The sequence below is a fragment of the Rhinopithecus bieti genome, unplaced genomic scaffold (assembly GCF_001698545.2).
Source record: "Rhinopithecus bieti isolate Rb0 unplaced genomic scaffold, ASM169854v2 scaffold_18353, whole genome shotgun sequence".
NCBI lineage: Eukaryota > Metazoa > Chordata > Mammalia > Primates > Cercopithecidae > Rhinopithecus > Rhinopithecus bieti.
In genome coordinates this window covers 57,662-80,606 of record NW_016809465.1, presented here as the reverse complement: position 1 = coordinate 80,606, position 22,945 = coordinate 57,662, and the positions used below count along the sequence as shown (strand labels likewise).

Below are 22,945 nucleotides of genomic sequence, written 5' to 3'. Positions count from 1 at the left end.
AATTGTATGTTTCACTTGGTTAGAAAAAATGAAAGTGTTTTCTCCCAGAGAATGATTTATTAGGTTGCATAATTTATATATTTTATTTATTCATTCACCAAATTTCTATCAAGTACCCACTAAAGATGTAATTTTGCAACACCAACAACTGTGAGGAAAGAGCTGTTAAAGGAGCAGAGATTTGTATGTTACTGAAGTTAAACTGGTATAAATTCAAATTAGAAAGTTACAACTTTAGGATGTTACATTTAACTGCAAAGAAAATAGCAATCTAATATATCAATCACTATTTAACAAAAAGAAATGAGAAAGGAATTTATACATGTCACTACAAAAAAATCAACCAAACAAAACAGAAGACAGTACTGCAGGAAATGAGAGACAAAAAAGCTATAAGACATGTAGAAAATAGTAGCAAAATTACAGAAGTATCTTACAAATAATTACTTTAAATGTAAATGGATTGATCCCTCTAATCAAAAAACAGAGATTGGTAGATTGGATTTTAAGAAAACATGATCCAACTATATGGTATCTACAAGAGACTCACTCTAGATGCAAAGACACAAATAGGTTGAAAATGAAAGAATGGAAAGGATATTTCACACCCATAGTAAACAGAAAAGAGCAGGAGTGGCTAAACTAGTATTAGACAAAATAGGCTTTAAATCAAAACATGATTGCAACAGACGAAGAAGGACATTATATATTAATAAAAGGTTCAATACAGCAAGATATAAAAATTATACACATTTATGTACCTAATAACAGATCATCAAAATACATGAAGCAAAAACGGACAGAATTGAAGGGAGAAAAACACAGTCTGTGGTAATAGTTGGAGACTTCAACATCTCACTCTCAGTAATGGTTAGAGCAACCAGACAGAAGATAAGTAAGAAAATAGAGGACTTGAACACACAGTAAACCAACTGGATCCAGTGGACATATAGAACATTCTAGCCAACAACAGCAGGATACACATTCTTCTGAAGTGCACATGGGGCATTTTCCAGGATCATCTGTTAGGCCTCAAAGTAAGTCCTAATAGATTTTAAAAGGTAGATATACAAACATCTGTCTGACCACAACAAGATAATGTTAGAAATTAATAACAGAAGGACAGCTAGAACATTCAGAAATTTGTAGAAATTAAATAACACACTGTTAAACAAGCAGTGGATCAAAGAAAAAATCACAAGAGAAAGAGAAAATACTTAGAGACAAATGAAAATGAAACAACATACCAAAATTATGGGACACAGAGAAAGCAGTGCAAAGGAGGAAATTTACAGCTATACTTGCAAAAAGAAGAAAGATCTCAAAACAACAACCTAACTTTACAGTTTAAGGAACTAGAAAAAGAAGAACAAACTAAACCTAAAACTACCAGAAGGAAGGAAATAAAGATTGGAGCATGAGAAGTAAAACCAGAGGATAGAAAAATAATACAGAAAATCAATGAAACCAAGTTGGTTTTTTGAAGAGATAAAATCAACAAACCTTTCGCTTGATGGGCTAAGAAAAAAAAAGACTCAAGTTACTAAAATCAGAAATGAAAGTAGAGACATTACTACCAATTCTACAGAAATAAAAATGATTCTAAGGGATTACTGCAAGCAATTGCATACCAATACATTGGATAACCTAGAGGAGATGCACAAGTTCCTAGAAATACGAAACCTACCAAGACTAAATCATGAAGAAATAGAAAATCTTAATAGACCTTTAACTAGTAAGGAGATTGATCAGTAATTAAAAATCTCCCCCAGATGAAAAGCTAGGGACCTGATGGCTTCACTGGTGAATTCTACCAAACATTTAATGAGGAATTACCACCCATCTTTCTCAAGCTTTTTCAAAAATTGAGGAGGAGAGAAGACTCCCTAACTTATTACCCTGATACCACTGGATTGTACACTTAAAAATGGTTAAGATGGTAAATTTTATGTTATGTTTATTTTACTACAATGTTTTAAAAAAGTGTTATTAAGAAAACAGTAAGGCCAGGTGTGGCTCATGCGTATAGTCCTAGCGCTTTGGGAAGCTGAGATGGGAGGGTGGCTGGAGGCCAGGAGTTCAAAACCAGCATCGGCAACATAACAAGACACCCATATCTACAAAAAACAAAAAGATTAGCCAGGCGTGGTGGTACACGCCTGTAGTCCCAGCTACTCAGGAGGCTGAGGCAGAAGGATCATTTGAGCTCAGGAGTTCAAGGCTGCAGTGAGCTATGATCACGCATCTACACTCCAGCCTCAGTGAGAGTGACAGTCTGTGAAAGAAAGAAAAAGAAGAAAGAGAGAGAGAGAGAGAGGAAGAAAGGAAGGAAGGAAGGAAGGAAGGAAGGAAGGAAGGAAGGAAGGAAGGAAGGAAGGAAGGAGAGAGAACGAAGAGAGAAAGAAAAAGAAAGAAAGGAAAGAAAGAGAAAGAAAAGAAAGAAAAGAAAGAAAGAAAAGAAGGAAAGAAAGAAAGAAAAGAAAGAAAAGAAAGAAAGAAAGGAAGGAAGGAAGGAAAGAAGCTAGTTGCCAAAGCTTTTGTAATCTTTTTACCTTAAGGCAAATGAAAATAAGAAGTCAGACTGGGATAATTTTGAAAGCAAGAGGTTACCAACTTCTCAAGGTACCTTTTAAATAAAGAGCTGCCAAAATATCTATATGCCTATATTCATATGCTTAGTATTTCAATTCAACAACTGACAAAATATCAATATAATGCATTACAAATTTTTCCAGAGATAAATAGTAGTTAAATATTTTTAGCTTTTTTTTTTCAGTACTGAATTTAACTTAATCCTTACAGGGGGAAGGGGACCAGCTATCAAATTGAGCTGACTGTTTTCTAATGTATTGCCAGACCTCAAGCTAAGTGGCGGCTGCCCCAAAATATAGTATATGGACGTGGGAGCTTGAAAAGTAAATAGGAGAAATAGGGGCCTTTTTTTTTTTTTTTTTTGCTAAATGCTGAGAATAAAATGATTTTCTTTGGTGTATACGTTGTACGTTTTAGTATTTGAATTATAGAAAATGCTTTTCAGGGAGAATGCAGACCTATTTCATTATGACAGGAAGGACATTTTAAAAGCATATTATCAGTGGGGATTTTTCCCTCTCAAGGTGATGAGACATCCGGATCATGTGTCGTCCACCGTCTATTTGTGGGCTCACCATGAGAAGCTTGTCATCATTGACCAATCGGTGGCCTTTGTAGGAGGGATTGACTTGGCCTATGGAAGGTGGGATGACAATGAGCACAGACTCACAGACGTGGGCAGCGTGAAGCGGGTCACTTCAGGACCATCACTGTGTTCCCTCCCAGTAAGTATATTTCACCTTTATGGAAATGTATAACACAAATGTAATTTGTATAAGTTTGTATTAATAGCATGACTGATTGATTCATTGAATAAGAGATGGTGTCTCCTTGGAGGGGAAAAGAACATTAAGTCAATCATGAGACAGACCTGGTTTCAAATACCAGCCTCCCCCCCAGCTAGCTGTAACTTAGCATTGCTGAGTCTGTTCTTCTCTTGTAAGAAAAGAAAACAGATTCAGTGGAATTTTGGCTGTCCCATATTCAGCTTTGTTTTCCATTTAAATTAAGATTTATTTTTTATTCAGAAATAAGATTCATAAACAAAAATATGTGGCAATTGAGATTTAGGTATTAAAAAACCTTAAGTATCTGCCACAGTTTTTGGAAAGTTCCTACTTAAAGATATACAGAAACAGGATAGGTCAGTCTGGGGTCATTTAGAGGGAATTTGAGCCAGAAGTGAATAACTTCCCAAAGTGCCTTTTAAATAGAGCTGCCAAAATATCTGTAAGTGTATATCAATCTGCTTGCTGTTTCAACTAAATGACTGCCAGAATATGAATACACTTATTAAAAAATTTGATGGGCTTCATCTTATTTACTGCTGGAAATGGTGACTCGTTTATGCAGAAATAGCAATTTAGTGCATAGGGAATAGGGAAAATGATTGACAGAGGAAGCCTTGCTTACTTAATGTTTATCAGAGGAACAAGTTCAGGAGCTCAACAGTGAATGTAACCCATGTAATTGTATTTGAGATTAAAAGATTAATTGGAGTGAAATTTCAAGAATTTGACCTACTGAAAGAAGAGCCAGAGCAGAACTCCTCCTATTCCTTTGGTAGTTTTTAAACAGTTCACAAGAATTCACCACTACCCTGTGGCTGACCTCAGACATTATTGCATGTCTATTACAGAACCTCCATCATTTGTAAACTTTATACTCAGTTCTACTTGAATTAAAGAACCACATTGCAGCATGTCTTATGCAGTGTCTTTGTTTACACAAATAGTTTTCTCAGCCTGCCGCAACAGAGTCTATGGAATCCTTAAGCCTCAAAGATAAAAATGAGCCTGATCAAAACCTGCCCATCCGGAATAGTGTTGATGATGTGGATTCAAAACTGAAAGGAATAGGAAAGCCAAGAAAGTTCTCCAAATTTAGTCTCTACAGGCAGCTCCACAGGCACCACCTGCACAACGCAGATAGCATCAGCAGCATTGACAGCACCTCCAGTAAGTCATGGCCTTTGCTAGAATTTATCTTAACTACCCACTGTTCTTCCATAGCCGGACACTACATACCTGTTTTAAAAATCTGTCTTTCTGTAATGGAGTAGAATGAGCAATGTTGAGAGGTCGCTATATCATTCTATTCAACCTCATGCCATTTTGTGGCTTTGTTTGCCTCATTTTAGAGCAGATTTATTGTTTTATCCACACAAAAGTCATAACGACCACGATTACTGCTTCTAATGGTAGCAGAATGACAAAGGGTCTCTAAAATACACCAAGCCATAAAGGAAAAAGGTATTAGATGTACTTTATAAACTTTTCTCAGAAGAAATTACATTTATTATCCTATCCAGAAATATATCAAGCTTATATCTTCAAGCATCAGACTTTCTACATCTTGTAAATTTACTATTCCTTTGAAATCCATTGTAAAGCCCTACAATTTTCTGTTGCACAGAATCTTATAACTGATGTTATAGCCCTGTCTGGTTTTAAAAATGATCAACCTTGCTTTCCAGTTTAGAAAATTTGATATCTGTATTTCTTTATAAAAAAAAAAATTCTCAATTTCTCTAGGTTGTTTTAATCACTATAGAAGTCATCACAATTTAATCCATGGTTTAAAACCCCACTTCAAACTCTTTCGCCCATCCAGTGAGTCTGAGCAAGGACTCACTAGACCTAATGCTGGTAAGTGATTTGTGAAGTGGCAGAACTCCCTTAGGCTTGAGCTTTGGTTGTGCTGTCTGCTGCATGGGCATAGTGAATGTGTTTCCAGATTGGCTTTCTGTTTGCAGTTTTTATGCTACATATATTATTGAGAGCCTGCTCTATGCAAAGCATCCTGTAGTATCCAAGATCCCTACTCCCCAAGAACTTATAGCAGCAAAGACAAAACAGACCTAATAAGAGAAAATGCATGGCACATGCAATTCAATAGTGTTGTGGACGTTCTATGGAAGGTGGGAGGAATTCCTCTCTGATGGTCCAGAAAGACTTTTTGAGGAGGGGACATTTGGGTTAGACCTGGAAATAATTGGGGTAGGTGATGGGAAGTCATTGCGAGGGAGGTGAGTTGAGCAAAGGTGCCGGAATGGGAAAGCAGCAACTGTTTTCAGATTGTGTAAAATGCATTATTTGGCCAAGATGCAGTTTTTGGTATAAGACTAGGAAGATATATGACATTCACATTTGGGAGTTGGAATTTTATTTGGTTAATTTTTTTTTTTTTTTTTGAGATAGAGTCTTGCCTGTCACCCAGGCTGCAATGCAGTAGGGCCATCTTGGCTCACTGCAACCTCCGCCTCCTGGGTTTTAGCGATTCTCCTGCCTCAGCCTCCTGAGTAATCCCTAACTGGGATTACAGGCGGGCATGACCGTGCCTGGCTAATTTTTATACTTTTAGTAGAGATGGGGTTTTGCCATGTTGGCCAGGCTTGTGTTGAACCCCTGACCTCAAGCAATCCGCCCACCTCGGCCTCCCAAAGTGCTGGGATTACAGATATGAGCCACCGCACCTGGTCAGTTAAAAATCTTGAAGGCCTTTGGGTGGATGTGTTGTGTCATGCTATGTGAATTTTCAGAAAATCACAATCTGATAGCCATTGGTAAGAAGATACTCCAGATACTCGAGGAATTAATGAATGACTAATAAGTTTCACTTGTGGTGGGAATAAAGAAGCATTTGGCCACTGGTCAGATATGGAGATAAGTAATCATAATAAATGACGCTAGTAAAATCATAGGCTAACATTTATTTTATGCAGACTGTATCCATCACTGCCCTGAGTACTTGCAGTGCTTAGTAGTAATATTGTCATCTTCTTTTTACAGATGAAGACATTCAGGGTTAGAGATGATACATGTCCTGCCCAATGGCGTTCCAATTTATCATCCTCCCAGTGCCCATGATTAAGACTTGTGATCTAGCAGAAATGAAGATCACTATGTTATACTTTTTTGGCTAGAACCTAAGGCCAGGGCTCTCATGTACTGTTTAGCAGATGAGAGTCACAGTCTAGCACACATGCCTGAATGTGAGTCACCTGTGGCTTGCAGGTGCTAATGAACCAGAAAAATTATGCTGGACTTTGAGTAGGGATTCCCAGCATTCTTTCACCTAGGGCAGGGGTGTCCAATCTTTTGGCTTCCCTGGGCCACATTGGAAGAAGAAGAATTGTCTTGGGCCACACATAAAATATACCAACACTAATGATAGCTGATAAGCTAAAAAAAAAGTTGCGAAAAAATTATAATGTTTTAAGAAAGTTTGTGTATTTGTGTTGGGCCACATTCAAAGCCATCCCGGGCTGCATGTGGCCCATAGGCTATGGGTTGGACAAGTTTGGTCCAGCTACCCTGCATTTTAAAAAATGCAGTAATCAACTACACACAATGAACTAAAACTTCAATGTAACTGTTAAATAAGTTTATGTTTTATAAATCATAACAGCATCAATATACATTTAAAAATGGAGAAGAGGCCAGGGACGGTGACTCACACCTGTAATCCCAGCACTTTGGGAGGCGGAGGCAGGAGGATTGCTTGAGCCCAGGAATTCAAGACCATCTTGGGCAATGTAGTGAAACCCCATCTCTACAAAAAATTAGCTGAGCGTGGTGGCCTGCATCTCTCGTCCCAGCTTTTCCAGAAGCTGAGGCGGGAGAATTGCTGGAGCCTGCAAGGCAGAGATTGCAGTGAGCTGAGATCATGCCACTGCACTCCAGCCTGGGTGACAGAGGGAGACCCTTTCTCACACACACAAAAACAATTTTTAAATTTTTAAAAAATAAAAATAACCTCATGTTCTCACTCATAGGTGGGAACTGAACAATGAGGAAACTTGGACTCGGGAAGGGGAACATCACACACTGGGGCCTATCATGGGGAGGGGGGAGGGATTGCACTGGGGAGTTATACATGATATAAATGATGAATTGATGGGTGCTGACGAGTTGATGGGTGCAGCACACCAACATGGCACAAATATACATATGTAACAAACCTGCACGTTATGCACATGTACCCTAGAACTTAAAGTATAATAAAAAAAAAATAGTAAAAAAAAATAAAAAAATAAAAAAATAAAATAAAAATAAATGGCTCAAGCCTGTAATCCCAGCACTTTGGGAGGCCGAGACGGGTGGATCACGAGATCAGGAGATCAAGACCATCCTGGCTAACACTGTGAAATCCCGTCTCTACTAAAAAAATACAAAAAAACTAGCCGGGCGAGGTGGCAGGGGCCTGTAGTCCCAGCTACTCGGGAGGCTGAGGCAGGAGAATGGCGTAAACCGGAGAGGCGGAGCTTGCAGTGAGCTGAGATCCGGCCACTGCCCTCCAGCCTGGGCGACAGAGCGAGACTCCATCTCAAAAAATAAAAATAAAAATAAAAAATAAAAATAGAGAACAAATATGGGGAGACATTCTTATTTAGCATACAGCTAGTACTGGATGTGTGTGTGGATTCGGGGACAACTCCCATTAATTCCTGTGCTTGACAACGCTTCAAAGTCCTGGGAAGTAGGAGGCCTCTGGGAAATCCAGGAAGCCAGGAGTGCATGCAGTGGCAGATATTAGAGATAAAGGGTTGGAAACAGCTCCAGGTAGTGCCTTATCATTTCAATGTATAACTTTGCTGCTTTATTACTGAAGTTAAAAATGAAGTGGAGGAAATGAGATTGCCAACCCTGAAGATTATAGATNAAAATAAAAATAAAAAATAAAATAGAGAACAAATATGGGGAGACATTCTTATTTAGCATACAGCTAGTACTGGATGTGTGTGTGGATTCGGGGACAACTCCCATTAATTCCTGTGCTTGACAACGCTTCAAAGTCCTGGGAAGTAGGAGGCCTCTGGGAAATCCAGGAAGCCAGGAGTGCATGCAGTGGCAGATATTAGAGATAAAGGGTTGGAAACAGCTCCAGGTAGTGCCTTATCATTTCAATGTATAACTTTGCTGCTTTATTACTGAAGTTAAAAATGAAGTGGAGGAAATGAGATTGCCAACCCTGAAGATTATAGATCTGAATTATGACTGATAGTGTTGCTGACAATAGGATTGAGAGCAAGTGGAAAAGGTGTGAGTGAAGTGCTGAGTCCAGTAAGTAACTCACACCTACCGCAGGTTGAGAGGGGTGATATCCACAGGGGTGATCTGAGACACTGATCATACATGTGTATGGTTTTCTGTTGCTGATGAAAAGTACCCTTGACATCTGTTTACAACCAATCACTGATACACTGAATATATGTCTAGTGCAGCATTGTTGAGAGACAAAGAGAGATAGAGAGAGAGAGAACAACCTAAACATCAAAGAGTAGGGAAATGGTGAAGAACATAACGAATGGTAACAAATGGTTCATCTCTTTGATGGAACTGGGCAATGATTAAAACTGTAATTGGGGATACAAAAATAAACATAGAAGATTTATTTATTTAATTAAATAAGTATTTATTGAGTTTCTATTATATACCAATCACTATTCTAGGTTCTAGAGGTGTAGTGAATAAAGCAGATGAAGTGCAGTTAAGTAGTTGGGTGGTAAGGATGAGAACTGTGTGTACAAATAGAGGGTCAAACACATTATATCAGGTGGTGATAATTATGGAGAATAGTTGAGCATGATAAGGGAGGAAGGGCACAGGAGAAGTTACTATTTTGTAAAGGCTGGTCAGAGAATACGTCTCTCATGAGGTTAGTTTTTAACTGACATCTAAAGGAGAAGAATGAGGATAAGAAACTGTCTGAGAGAGGGTGTTTCTGACAGAAGGAATAGCAAATAGGAAAGGCCATGAGGCAGAGGGGACAGGTGTGTTCCAGGAATACGGCTGTAGTGAAGTGGGCTAGGAGAGGATGATAAGAACAAAATCAGAGAGGTAGGCCGGGTGGATTATGTGAGGTCTTGAAGACCACTGTAAGATTTTGACCCTGAGTGAGACAGGAAGTCATCGCATGGTCTTGAGCAAAGGGTAGGCAAGGGCTGACTTACATTTTCCAAGGATCATTCTTCAGAGCAGATCAGGGTGGCAAATGGTGACTGTGCAGGTTATGAATATATTTTGAGGGTCGAGCTGACAGCATTTGCCGATGAACTAGATATGAGATGTGAGAGATGGAGAGGACTCCAAATCTTTGGCCCCACTGGAAAGATGGAGTTTCCGTGAACTGAATTGAGATGGTTATGGGAAGAGCAAGGAAAGTTTGAGGACAGTTGCCACTGTGTCAAGATATGTTCCTGAAGGCAGCTGACAAAGGACGTTCAATGATGCTATCTTTGTTAGGAAAATGGAGCTTGAGGTGATTTATTTTTTTCCCACATTGTTGGTACTGTTTTCATTTTACTTTTATAATCAAATTTAAATACAAATTTAATTTTTTAAAATGAGAACAATTTGTTTACCTCAAAAGAAAAGCCAAAGGATAGTGGGGTCCTTCTAGAGCAGTGCTTTCCAAACTCGATTCCTTGGATCCTGGAGTTCCTAAAAGGCTTTGAGGAGAACATTGAGGTAGGTGAGCCCCAGGACCCTCCCACTGCTTTTGGTACCTCTTCAACCAGAACAATCCCACTTGTATCTGTTTTAAATATTGGAGTCCCTCTGAACTTGTTTCAAAAAATAAATAAATAAAGTTCTACTAAAAATAATGAAGGAAGTTTAAAGAGCAAGGCACTAAATTTAAATCATGTAAAACCTTAAAAACTCAGGTTGCCTTGTAAAACAAATTAAGCATGGAGTGACTCTTCGTTAGAAATTTAGAACTGAATATGAACTTGAGTTAATGACTTCCTTGTCCTGAGAATGCAAAGAGAGTTAGCCTCTCTGCAATATCAATTTCACTTGACTGCACATGACCATGTTGAATTGGGCTCCTATTAAACCTCCCTGGTGTCATACAGAAATCAGTGTGGAGTGAACATCACTATGGGTTTTATATAGAAAACTGCACTGAAAACGTGGTTAGGAATCATATCTGTAATATATGTTTTCAAAATCACTCAGCCATTTTCACGTTTTTTTTTTTCATTCAGAATTATGTTGTAAGAGGGAGAATTTTGCTTGATACTATTTTTAAAGTGTTGAATTTTATTCCTCTTATTTATTTATTTATTATACTTTAAGTACTGGGATACATGTGTAGAACATGCAGGTTCGTTACATAGGTATACACGTGCCACGGTGGTTTGCTGCACCCATCAACCCGTCATCTACATTAGGTGTTTCTCCTAATGCTATTCAGCAACTGTGTGCTGATGTTTAAGTGAGGGAAAAATTATTTTTGCAATTTAGTTGAGACAGGCTTTTCACATTTGAGTGTCTAGTCATAAGGGATAATATTAAGCTGTTTCTAAACTGTTCTTAGGAATGCAATGGATAGGATGTATAAGATTCATTTTGTGCTGTTAAATAGCTTATTATCTAATAGGTGAGCATGAGTTTTAAATATTTTACAAACCTAATATTTTAGTCATTCATTGAGGGAAGATACTCCTACTGCAAGAGTCATCATTGATCCACAGATGACATACAGGTCTACAAACCCTTAACAACAATTCTAAATCCCAAAAAATTTTGAAAACCAAAATATTTTTAAAAATATAACTTGTTGAGTGCCTGTATTGGAACTGGCCTTGAACATATGTAGAAATTCAGTAGGTAGAGACTAAAAAAGTAGAAAAACAGGCATTTTAGGTAGATACTACATCTTAAGACACAGATATAGGAAATGCAAAAGTATTTATTTCAGCATCTCAGACCTGAGTGTAGAATATGGTAGATACGTATAGGTCTATAATCTCTCATACAAAATCTTTGGAATCAGATTTCAGAAATCAGAAAGTTCTGGATTTTAGAAAGGTAATACAATACCTATACCCTCTACTATGTTACCCTCCCAGCAGCATCCAGGAAATACCTGGAATGTAGGAAAACCATTTATGTTTGTGCAACACCAAGTGGGATCAATAAAGATAATAAATAACCTCTTGTCAGTTCAGGCCAGGTTTTGCTGACCTGGGAGCTATGAAATGAGCTGTGAAAATCAGCTATGAAAAAACATTTGAATTGTTAGAACTTGTGGAGTTTTGGAATTGTGGTTAAGGGCTAATTTGTGCAGATTGAGCTGGTGGGATATATCTGTACCAGTTTACGGAGGACTTTGAAAATCAAACTGAGACATTGCACCTCTTCCATTAAATGTTGGAAAATCCCTAGGGGCAGGGAGCAATTAAGGGTGAGGCTTTATAGCATTTATAATAGAGACACAGGGAGTCTGACAAGGTTGTGTCAGTGAGTTCAAGAATGAAGTAAATGGGAGAACCTTTTTCCAAAGGCATCATGATCTGGGAAGCCATGGGAAGGTGGGTGGAGAAGTCCGTGAAGAATAAAGGAGCCAAAGATGATTCAGAGGTTTGAGCTTGAGTTACTATACTCAGCAGAAATCTCAAGGAAAGACTTGATTTTATGGAATGATAATGATTTTAGTGTCAGACATAATTTTAAAGTTCTGGTGGGAACTAGGTAAACAATGTCAAGTGACGCACTGGAAGTGACCTTAGATCTGGAGTCCAAAACAGAGGCCAAGCTTGCAGGTGCACGTTTAGAAATTGTATAGAAAAAGATGGGAGAGGCCAGGCGTGGTGGCTCACACCTGTAATCCCAGCACTTTGGGAGGCTGAGATGGGCGGATCACAAGGTCAGGAGTTCGAGACCAGCCTGGCCAACATGTGAAACCCTGTCTCTACTAAAAATACAATAATTAGCTGGGCGTGGTGGCGTGTGCCTGTAATCCCAGCTACTCGGGAGGCTGAGGCAGGATAATTGCTTGAACACTTGAACCCGGGAGGCGGAGGTTGCAGTAAGCAGAGATCATGCCACTGCACTCCAGTCTCAAAAAAAAAAAAAAAAAGAGAGAGAGAGAGAAAAAAAGAAAAAAAGGAAAGAAAAGAAAGACAGGAGAAAGGGGAAACCTTGTTAGTGAGGAGGAGCTAGGAAAGAAGAACAAGAGGCGTAGGCTGAAGAAATGGTAGAACAATGGAGACCTGGAAGGCAAGAGATGAAAACAAAAGAAGAAAAGGAGGAGGATGTGGCAAGACCAGAGGATACCAGGCAAGGAGCAAGAAGACCCCCTTCTCATAAACTTTAGCAGCCAGAATCTGAGCCACTGACAGAGGAGGATGCAGAAGATTGGCATGACAAATCTGTGCCAAAAGATAAGACAGGTGCAATTATGAAATCATTTGGGAGCCAGATAGCAACCTAATGAGACCCCCTTGGATCAGCATTGTTGACATCAGAAGTCCTCTCGACCTGCTCATCCATGCTCATGCAATTCTGAGCCGTGTTTTCACAGGAACTAATATTTGGCTCTATTGCCTTAAGAGTTCATTTGTACTGAGAAGGACCCTAATTTATGTGGAATAGTTTTTAGGCCATAGCCAAAACAAAACAAATTTGAATTATGAGCAGGTTGAATTCAATTAGTACCAAGATAATTTCCTGAGACTAAGAATTTCCTTTATATTCCTTATCATAACTAGTTGTTAGATGAAAGTTAATTTTTAAATGAGTGTATGTGCGTTTATGTAAAGCCTCAGCTTAGAGTTTTGCAACTGATGAAAGCAAATTGTGTATGTATTTTTTATATTTGGAATTTGAAATATTATTTATCTCATTTTTGGTCCCTTTTGTTTCTTTTCTCACCCTCTGTTTTTCTTTTTACAAAGTGCATGTTAACAACAAAGAGCCTGTAGATGAGCAAACAGGCCTACCTGCACTTTGGTCTTTCAGTCTTATACAGCAGGAAAATAAATCACTGGGAGAAGTCAACAGAAGTCTATTTTTAACATGATTTCATTTTGCTAATCCATGGCATTTTAAGTCATTTTTCTTCTATAGAAAATTTCAATAGCCTTTGGAAGGTTAATGATTCAGTTTGAGATAGAATATTAGCATTGTGTGTGGTGATTACATAAAAACATTTGTTCTGCAAATATTTATTGATTGCCTGGATGCTTGGCGGTACTGGCAGTGAGGAGATTTGGTTCCCACTCCCAAAGAGTTTATAGACTGGTGAGGCATTGATGGAGGGCGGGAACCTGATACAATTGCGTCACAGAGTTAAAGGTGTTGGGGCAGTTGTTAATGGGATGACAGTAGTGCTAGTGACTGCCTCTTCCTTACAGGGAGCTGGGAGGTCTCTCTAGAGCAGGTGACAGCTAATGTGGCTCTTGAAGGATGATTAGGATACCAGGCCAAGAGGGAGAAAGGAGCATTTCAGGGAGAAGTAATAATGGGCCGACTGCATGGAGACATGGCAGACCACACCTGTTAAAATACAGTGAAACATGTGCTTTACATGGGGCCTGGGGTTGGGTGGGGAAAAACAAGGGCTGGAAAGAGTTTGGCACCACTTTGGGAAGAGCCTTCTATGCATACTAAGCCCTTAGGACTTGAACTTCCTGTAGGCAGTATGTGAACCTTCCAGGGTTTTAAGCAAAGAGTGCATTTTACAAAGACAGTTCTGGGACAGTGTGTTGGTGGCGGGACCAGTGCAGCCCTCTCACTGGCTACTGCAAGCAGTACCATTTATTCATTCAACACATATTTTTGCATTCAGTGTCTATTTGTTAAATGCCTCTTTTGTGCCAAGCGCTGCATTTGTGATTTGTAATTCTGCTAATCTTTTTACTTCATTGTCTTCGTATTTAGCCTTAAGTCAATGGTCTCAGCATAGTTCTTTGTGAAATGCTACAATAGATTGCTGCTTTTGTACCTATATCATAAGCTTTCATCTGTTGTTGCCGTATTTTTTAGAAATGCCATCTATGATTTGAAGTATATAAATGTTAAAGCGCAACAGATTTTAGCTGTTATCTAGGCCAAATTCTTCATTTGATGCATAATGGACTTATGATCTAAAAAGTTGAAGCTCAGTGTCACTTAGCTAGTTAATTCCAGGGCTGGAACATGGGCTATCTGTAAATTTGAAGTTCTTGCTTCAATGCAAAAGAATTATGCATCAGGTGTGCACCATGTTGGTTGAGGAAAAAGAAGTGGCATGGTATCTTTATTGCCTCTGCGTCTCAGGTTTCTCCACCTGCCCCCCCGCCCCTCCCCGTCTACCCCCTAAAGCCCCCCAACAGCTTTACTGCTCTCTCATAGTGCCACCTTGTGAGTTCTTTATTCACAGTTAATTCTGTGATCAGTTCTTCCAGTGATCTGGTAGGTGGTGGGAATAAGTTACTCAACTGCCTGAGGTCAAATTTCATTGTTTGATGATGAATCTTGTTATAGCCCTAGTTGCCCACTAAAAGTAAACTTGTAAGGACTGTAAAACCTTGTTAGCTCACAGCCTCTAATACAATGGACATATGCCACCCTAGTGATATCTTAAGAAATTAAGAAGCTTTTACGTGTTTAATAAATGAGAGTTGAGCCTCCCTTTCTGGGATCCCCCTGAACAACAGTCCCTGAGGGGGTCTTGCTGCATTCACAGATACCGGGTCCATCCGCAGTTTACAGACAGGTGTGGGAGAGTTGCATGGGGAAACCAGATTCTGGCATGGAAAGGACTACTGCAATTTCGTCTTCAAAGACTGGGTTCAACTTGATAAACCTTTTGCTGGTGAGTATTATGATGGTGGGGTGCTGGTTATATTTTGTCTTTTACCTTTGAGCATCTCAACAAGTACACACGTGCATGATCTAAATGACTTTTGTTTTGCTTCTGTTTATTTTGAAAAATATTTTAAAATTTCTTTTTTTTTTTTTTTTTTTTTTTTTTTTTTTTGAGCAGAGTCCTCACTCTGTCGCCTGGGGCTGGAAGTGCAGTGGCCGGATCTCAGCTCACTGCAAGCTCCGCCTCCCGGGTTACGCCATTCTCTCTGCCTCACCTCCGAGTAGCTGGGACTACAGGGCGTCCCGCCACTTCGCCCGGCTAGTTTTTTTTGTATTTTTAGTAAGAGACGGGGTTTCACCTGTTAGCCAGGATGGTCTCGATCTCCTTGAACTCGTGATCCGCCGTCTGGCCTCCCAAAGTGCTGGGATACAGGCTTGAGCCACCGCGTACCGGCAAAACTTTTCTTGTTAAGAAAAAGAACACGAAATAGAGCTGAACTATCTGAAACCTCCAGATTTGTTATAGGCACATTTTTGGGGTAATAATCAGTAATTTTTCAGGAAATGGTAGGCTCCCTTTGATCATCTTCTATTCTGCTTATTTCCTGCATTTCCAAAATGAGACTGGCATATTTTCAGATTATCACTGGGTTTATATGTTTAAGAGGAGATAGAGATGGCATTGCCTGCCATTGTTTCAACAGGATAAAAAATTAAAAATATAATATCAAACACACAGCTTTAGATAATTTGTACCAACTCACATCTTGCCATGTCTAGTGATTATCTAATCCTAAGTGAAATGGAAACATATTTGGGGAGGTGTCTGGGAGGCTATGTCCCTGCATGTGAAATCTGTTTCCCTTGATTATAAAAATGTTGTTCTGTGCAAACCAAGAAATATGTACCTAGTGAGCACTAACCCACGTTTCCTTTTAGTATGGTAGTTGGAGTCAGAGAGCCTCTGCCCCAGCACGGAAGTTAATGACTGATCCTTGCCTGGTGCACCTGGGCAGATTTCATTGACAGGTACTCCATGCCCCGGATGCCCTGGCATGACATTGCCTCTGCAGTCCACGGGAAGGCGGCTCGTGATGTGGCACGTCACTTCATCCAGCGCTGGAACTTCACGAAAGTACTTGGATATTGCTATCATGATTTATCCACATGAAGAGAGGCAGGCCTAACTAGAGAAGAGGTTCAGAGGAGGCTGTTGGCAAGAAGAGATTGTCGTGGCCACAACTGTGTCACCGCTCTGCTGTTGGCTGCATTGATGTCAGGGTGCCTGGGCATCTGGGCAAGAAAAGAGGGAAACATTTCTGAATGTCCACACCATAGACAATTCAGAGTGCCTAGGGATAGGTGCTGCTGTGTGGGTCCTGATTTTAATTTTGTTAATACCTTGGACACAGTGTTGACCAAGCATTTGGTAGCCCGGGCTCGGTAGTCATTTGCAGGGCTGTTATAGCAGGATGGGAGCCTTGTTTAGATGAGAGGGCTTGAGCTTTAAAGTCCCGTCCAATCCTGGAATTGCAATGGGTTTATATTGGTACAGGATTCTGAGAGCTGGTTCTGAGCAAACCAAGCAATATTAAGAAGGTGGGGCCATTTTCCTTTTCTCCAGATTGTGTCCTCATTATTTGTAAGAACTTGACCTAACATTCAAACCTAACATTCATAAGTTAAGTACATATCATTCAGGTCAGGCTCGGTGGCTCACGACCATAATCCCAGCACTTTGGGAGGCCTAGGCGGGTGGATCACCTGAAGTCAGGAGTTCGAGACTGGCCTGACCAACATGGTGAAACCCCGTCTCTACTAAAATACAAAAATTAGCTGGGCGTGGTGATGGGTGCCTGTAATCTCAGCTGTTCTGGAGGCTGAGGCAGGAGAATCACTTGAACCCAGGACGCTGAGATTGCAGTGAGCCGAGAGAATGCCATTGCACTCCAGCATGGGCGACAGAGCGAAACTTGGTCTCAAAAAAAAAAAAAAAGAAGGTACATATTCAGGTGTTATTAAAGTTTCACTTTATTTACTTGAAGTGATAATGAGGCGTGATTCCCCTTGGTGATTTTGAAAAAGAATTTAGTTTTATCAACCACTTAGACTCTCACTTTGTTTTCATTCACGTGAGGATTATAAAATTTAGTGGACATTCTAATGGAAATTTTTTAACAAAATTTAGGGGAGATGGATTGATAAATGGGGTGTTACTTTTAACCTGCTGTACTGGCAAAGATAAAAATCTCTGCTAATACCTGTAGTTAGGTTTGGAGTGGTTTTTGTGGTGTGCTCATACACGCTGCCCCAGGGAGGATCAATTGGCACAACACCAATAAGTCTTTTTTAAAGTATGCAATCTTTGATCCAGAAAAACTATTTCCAGGTATTCAAACTAAAGCCATAATCCAATACGGTAATTTATTTTGATATGACTTCTAATAATTCAAATAAAATTAGAAATAACAGAAATCCTTACTAATAGGAATTTGTTAAATGATTCTTTTATACCATTTTACTATGAAGTTATTAAAAATAATGATATCCCACTATATTGCTGTGGCAAGATATCTAGAACATAATCAGTAAAAAATTAGTTTATAAAACAATAGTCTCAGTTTTGCAATTATAAACTCCTATAACTACAGATTATATTTAACCTGTCTTTATAAATATAAAACAATATGTCCCCTACAAAAGGTAAAAACAGGACTATGAGAAATAGAAAACAAACACAAATAATCTGTAGCCCTTCACTTTAGAAATGTCCATTAACATCTTTCTTTTCCTTTTCAAATTAACCTGAATTTCTTTTTTTTTTTTTTTTGAGATGGAGATTCGCTCTTCACTCTTGTCACCCAGGCTGGAGTGCAATGGTGAAATCTCAACTCGTTGCAACCCCTGCCTCCCAGGTTCAAGTGATTCTCCTGACTCAGCCTCCTGAGTTGCTGGGATTATAGGTGCCCGCCACCATGCCTGGCTAATTTTTGCATTTTTAGTAGAGATGGAGGTTTCACCGTGTTGGCCAGGCTGATCTTGAACTCCTGACCTCAGGTGATCCCCACTCCTTGGCCTCCTAAAGTGCTGGGATTACAGGTGTGAGCCACTGCGCCCCGCCATAAATTTATTTTATAATCACAAAGTAGAGAGAATGAATCTTTTTTCTCATTTGAATATTTTTTATCCCTTTTTCTTTATTTTAGATTATGAAATCAAAATATCGGTCCCTTTCTTATCCTTTTCTGCTTCCAAAGTCTCAAACAACAGCCCATGAGCTGAGATATCAAGTACCTGGGTCTGTCCATGCTAACGTACAGGTAAGTTCTGGCTTTTCTTTTTGACAAAATGCTACCGAGTAAAATTACTGTTATTGGACCAAGGGCCTGTTACATTGGCTTCAGGTTTTTCAATGACTGCTTTTCTAAGGCAAAACTAAATGGACCTTTTAACACTTAGTATTAGATTTCCTGTGTTAAATGGATTCAGTCCAGTCTCTTTTTAAAACTCTTATAAATATAATAAATGCATGTCCTTAGAAAAGGCCACAGCCAAGGAAAGGCTATTCCTGTAATTCCTTCTGAAGTGACCCTAGCAATGTGATTCCCAGTAAACCTGGACCTGATACTGACTAAGCACCAGGAATGTGGCTGAAACTTAGCAGCTAGGAAGCTAGTTGTAGTTCAATCTAATTTTAGTTCCTGATTAACCAAATGTCTTCTAGAGGCCCTTTTAATGGAATAAGGATTTTTCTTAATAGAGTCACAACAGTTTACCACATCCAGTTTAACCATCTCAAACTACAATAAATTCAGACCTCGTGGGGCTCTGAGGCCTATCTAGGGCCGGCCAGCTGGTTATCAACAGAGGTGGACCTTGAAATCCTAGTCTAGTCCAGTGTTACCCAATCTGCTTCCTTTACCAACTACAGCTCAAATATCTTGAGATCATGTGGGGACAGAAGTAGGATGGGCCACCTGTGGCGTTGCCTTTTGTTTGAAGTCATCACTATGGACATCAGAAGAATTGTTTAAGTAAAGTCCAGCAGCCTGCTACTGCTACATATCATCAGTAGGGACTATATAATGCAGACATGGATCCTAGGGAACATGCTTGTATAAATGAAGTGCCTAAATCAGTTATTTTGCATCGTGTGCAATTGGAGGTATGTGTATATAAGAAATCAGACATTTCAGACTGTAGATCAAATAATAGAACATTTTTTTTTTTAAAGCCAGGCACAGTGGCTCCCGCCTGTAATCCTAGCACTTTGGAACGCCGAGGCAGGTGGATCACCTGAGGTCAGGAGTTCGCAACCAGCCTGGCCAACCCTGTCTCTACTAAAAACAAGAAATTAGCTGGGCGTGGTGACATGCGCCTGTAATCCCAGCTACTCGGGAGGCTGAGGCAGGAGAATCGCTTGAACCCAGGAGGCAGAGGCTGCAGTGAGCCAAGACTGCGCCACTGCACTCCAGCCTGGGCGACAGAGTAAGACTGTTTCAAAAAAAAAAAAAGAGAAACCGCTTGAGAGAAATATCAGCAGCAAATACTAGTCATCCCAGGCTAAAAAGAAAACTAATTTAAACTCAGAGGCATAGATAGCTATGATTTATATGTAAGCTGATGAATATTTTATGAACCTGTTTAATTTTATTCTACGTGGAGGAGAAAAAATTACCCATGCTAGAATATAAAATAAGAAACTTGTTGATAGGAAAATAAGAATTTAAGATTTGAACTTGCATTATTATTGACGTCATGGTCAATTTATCAAAGTTAGCTGATGTTAATAAGTATCTGTTGAAAATGGATTGCTGGGAATTAAGTATTTTTGTAATCAATGAAGAAAGTTTTGCATATGCATATATTTTCCACTTCACTGTTGGTGAAGTCCTGACTCACATAGTCTCATCCTGCTGTCTGGTGAGGTCGATAGATACTCTATAAAATGCTTCTCTTTGTTCACTTTTTCTACATCACTGATGTTGTGTGAGAAATGACACTAGATTGGGTGTGGTGGAACACGCTTAGAATCCCAGCACTTTGGGAGGCCAAGGCAGGAGGATTGCTTGAGCCTAGGAGTCCAAGACCAGCCTGGGCAACATAGTGAGACCCCATCTCTACAAAAGTTTTGAAAATTAGCCAGGCATGGTGGCACATGCTTGTGGTCCCAGCTACCTAGGAGGCTAAAGCGGGAGGATTGCTTGAGCCCAGGAGGTGGGGACTGCAGTGAGCCTTGATTGCACCCATGCACTCCAGCCTGGGCAACAGAGTGAGACTGTCTCGAAAAAAAAATAAATAAATAAAAATAAAAAATAAAAGAAATGAGACTAGATCTGATAAGCTCATATGTTAATCCCTCATATGTTCAGGTGACCTGGATTCAGAAATCTACAAAGCCAAGGATATTTAACAAAGCTTATTCATTCATTCATTCATTCATTTATTCAGCCAACATATGTTTACTAAGTGTTGTCCGTTTGCATGGTGAAGTCATCAAAGCACACTTGGGTGTCAAGGGGGCAGACAGCAAAAGAGTTCTCTGCCTCTGGAAACTTAGTTAGCTGGGGAGAGATAGCTGAGATGAACAATTCAGTTAACAGTGCAAGATACGGTCTCTGAGTAAATGTTGGTGTGAAAGTAAGGACCAGCATGCTATGAGTTTGGAAATCCAGAGCGACAGAACTGGGTGTCCACTCTAAGGAATAATCCTGCTTGCTCAGAAGACACGAGGACTGACTACAGTAACCCATTCCCTCTAAGAGAGGCACTGATGAAGTTAGATGGCATAAGGCCGCGGGCGGGGCGTGGCGGGCGGGGTGGGCGGGCACCCTGGAGTGCTGCCCGCTGGAGCTGCTGCCTAGGCTGAATTTGGACCTGCGTACTGGAAGCCGCCCTAGTGAAACTTTGGATGCGTTTTTTTTTTAAATTGGGCAAGAAGCATGATACATGAATGTTCTATGAAGATTAAGGAGAGAGTTTTCCAAACTGAATTTATCTATGAGATGCTGATAACTATTCCACAAAGATTTCTATGGACAGAAAAGGCTTTGTAGACTTTTTTAAAACAGGTCTCCTTAGCACCTTTGTTATGCTACAGTGTATTATAAAACCACTAAGAGGGAATATGATATGAGCATTTCCCAAGCTTATTTGACAGAGAATCTCTTGTTTTATGCATTCTTATCTGTTTCCATCTTTCCAAACAAATACCTTGAGACCAAAAGTTTATACACGTGAAGAACTTAGTAGACTAGAGAGAGAATGAGAGCAAGGGAACAAGTGAAGAGGCTGTTACGGTAATTCTGACGTATAATTAAGTTCTAAACTAGAAATGAAGAGAAGGGACAAATAGGAGATATATTTGAGGAAAGAGACAAAGGGACATCACAACTAGGAACTAACTGAAAATTTAGGACAGAGGAAAAAGTTAAAGATAATTAGTTTAGTGTCACAAAGTCTCCAAAGAACCATAGGAACTGTGTCATGACTGATGGGCCGGGGCACTAATTGAGATCACCAAAGGACTCGGGTAGCTCCTGTAGTACATCTCGTTCTGGGTACTATAAATTTTGCAGCATGATAATGGGTGTATAAAATGAGTATATAAAAGTGTCGCTAGGCAGTGCTGCTGGAAATATCCAGCTAAATATAATAAAATGCATTTTAACACTAACAAATCATAAAAGCACACAAGGTGGTGTGATATGAAGACTGTACAGCAGCATGTGGCCTCAGCATGCCATTCCCCCTCCCTGAGTCCAGTTTTGTCATCTGAAAGCCTTATGTTTGGTGTGAATCTGATCTGAGTCCCTTCAGACATTTAAAGGGAAAATTTTCATTCATCGTCTTTCATACATGAGGTGTCATTCAAAGTATAAGTGTTAATGACTGTCTATTTAATCCTTCTGCTATAGCTATGATCCCTCACAAAATAAAACTCAAATGGCCACCAAGATATACTTCTTAATTTGTAAAGTAGGTAGAATGACATTTATCACTACATAGAAATAGAAGCCTTTGCTCAGAATTTGTACCTTGATCTTTAAACTTGTTTCTATGGTTTTTTGAAAGAAAAGGAAAATATGTAAGCAAATTAAAACATCATAGATACATTTAATCATATGGCAGTGATAAATAGGACAAAAATTAAAAGGAAGGATAAGAGTTAAGAAAATAGGACATCACTGATGAACTCTTAAATTCCAAGATTATAAGATTATAATTTATTTTACTCCTCTGGTCCTGAAAACCTGCTATATCTATAACTCTTTGCCATCTCAGTGCCTAAAGTAAAATCTCCTACAGACTGACTGGAGTTAAGGCTGTGAGTAGGGAATGAATTGCTCACTTCAGGAACTCATATTCCTTGCAGCTTCAGGCCCTTGCTTAGCTTTAGGACCCTCAGCCGCCCAGGCCTTTTCTAGACCTGTTCCCAGTTTTATATTTGTAAGTCTGCATTGATTTTGTTAAAGAGGCCTCCCCTAGTTTTCAAAGTGTGACACCTAGCAAAACCTGGAGCCCTCCTGGTTTGTAGTAGATGTTTTTCAGAAATGCTGAACTAACTGTAGGGTAAAAATAGTGAAGGTAGCCAGGAAGTATATCTTTTTGAAGACAGGAAAGTCTGAGATGGCCAGAAACTTGAAAACAAACAAACGGATGAACGAACAAAACATTATCCCCCTACATTTCTCCTTTTCTGTAAAGTTGTGATCATGACGTTGTTTCACTTTCTTCACACTGTTTACTGGCTGGAATCGTTATTTATCTTT

General features: G+C 39.5%; 1 protein-coding gene across 1 annotated transcript in view; it reads left to right on the top strand.

The window, feature by feature from the left end:
• PLD1 (phospholipase D1) overlaps positions 1–22,945 on the top strand; it is a gene marked incomplete at its 3' end in the record, with an annotated part of 205,359 nt that overhangs the window by 127,584 nt on the left and 54,830 nt on the right. The window contains exons 14-19 of the mRNA XM_017889473.1: positions 3,117–3,317; positions 4,328–4,550; positions 5,127–5,240; positions 15,052–15,180; positions 16,190–16,308; positions 18,380–18,493. Of these exons, the coding sequence (XP_017744962.1) occupies positions 3,117–3,317; positions 4,328–4,550; positions 5,127–5,240; positions 15,052–15,180; positions 16,190–16,308; positions 18,380–18,493 (900 nt within the window). The remainder of the gene's footprint in view (positions 1–3,116; positions 3,318–4,327; positions 4,551–5,126; positions 5,241–15,051; positions 15,181–16,189; positions 16,309–18,379; positions 18,494–22,945) is intronic.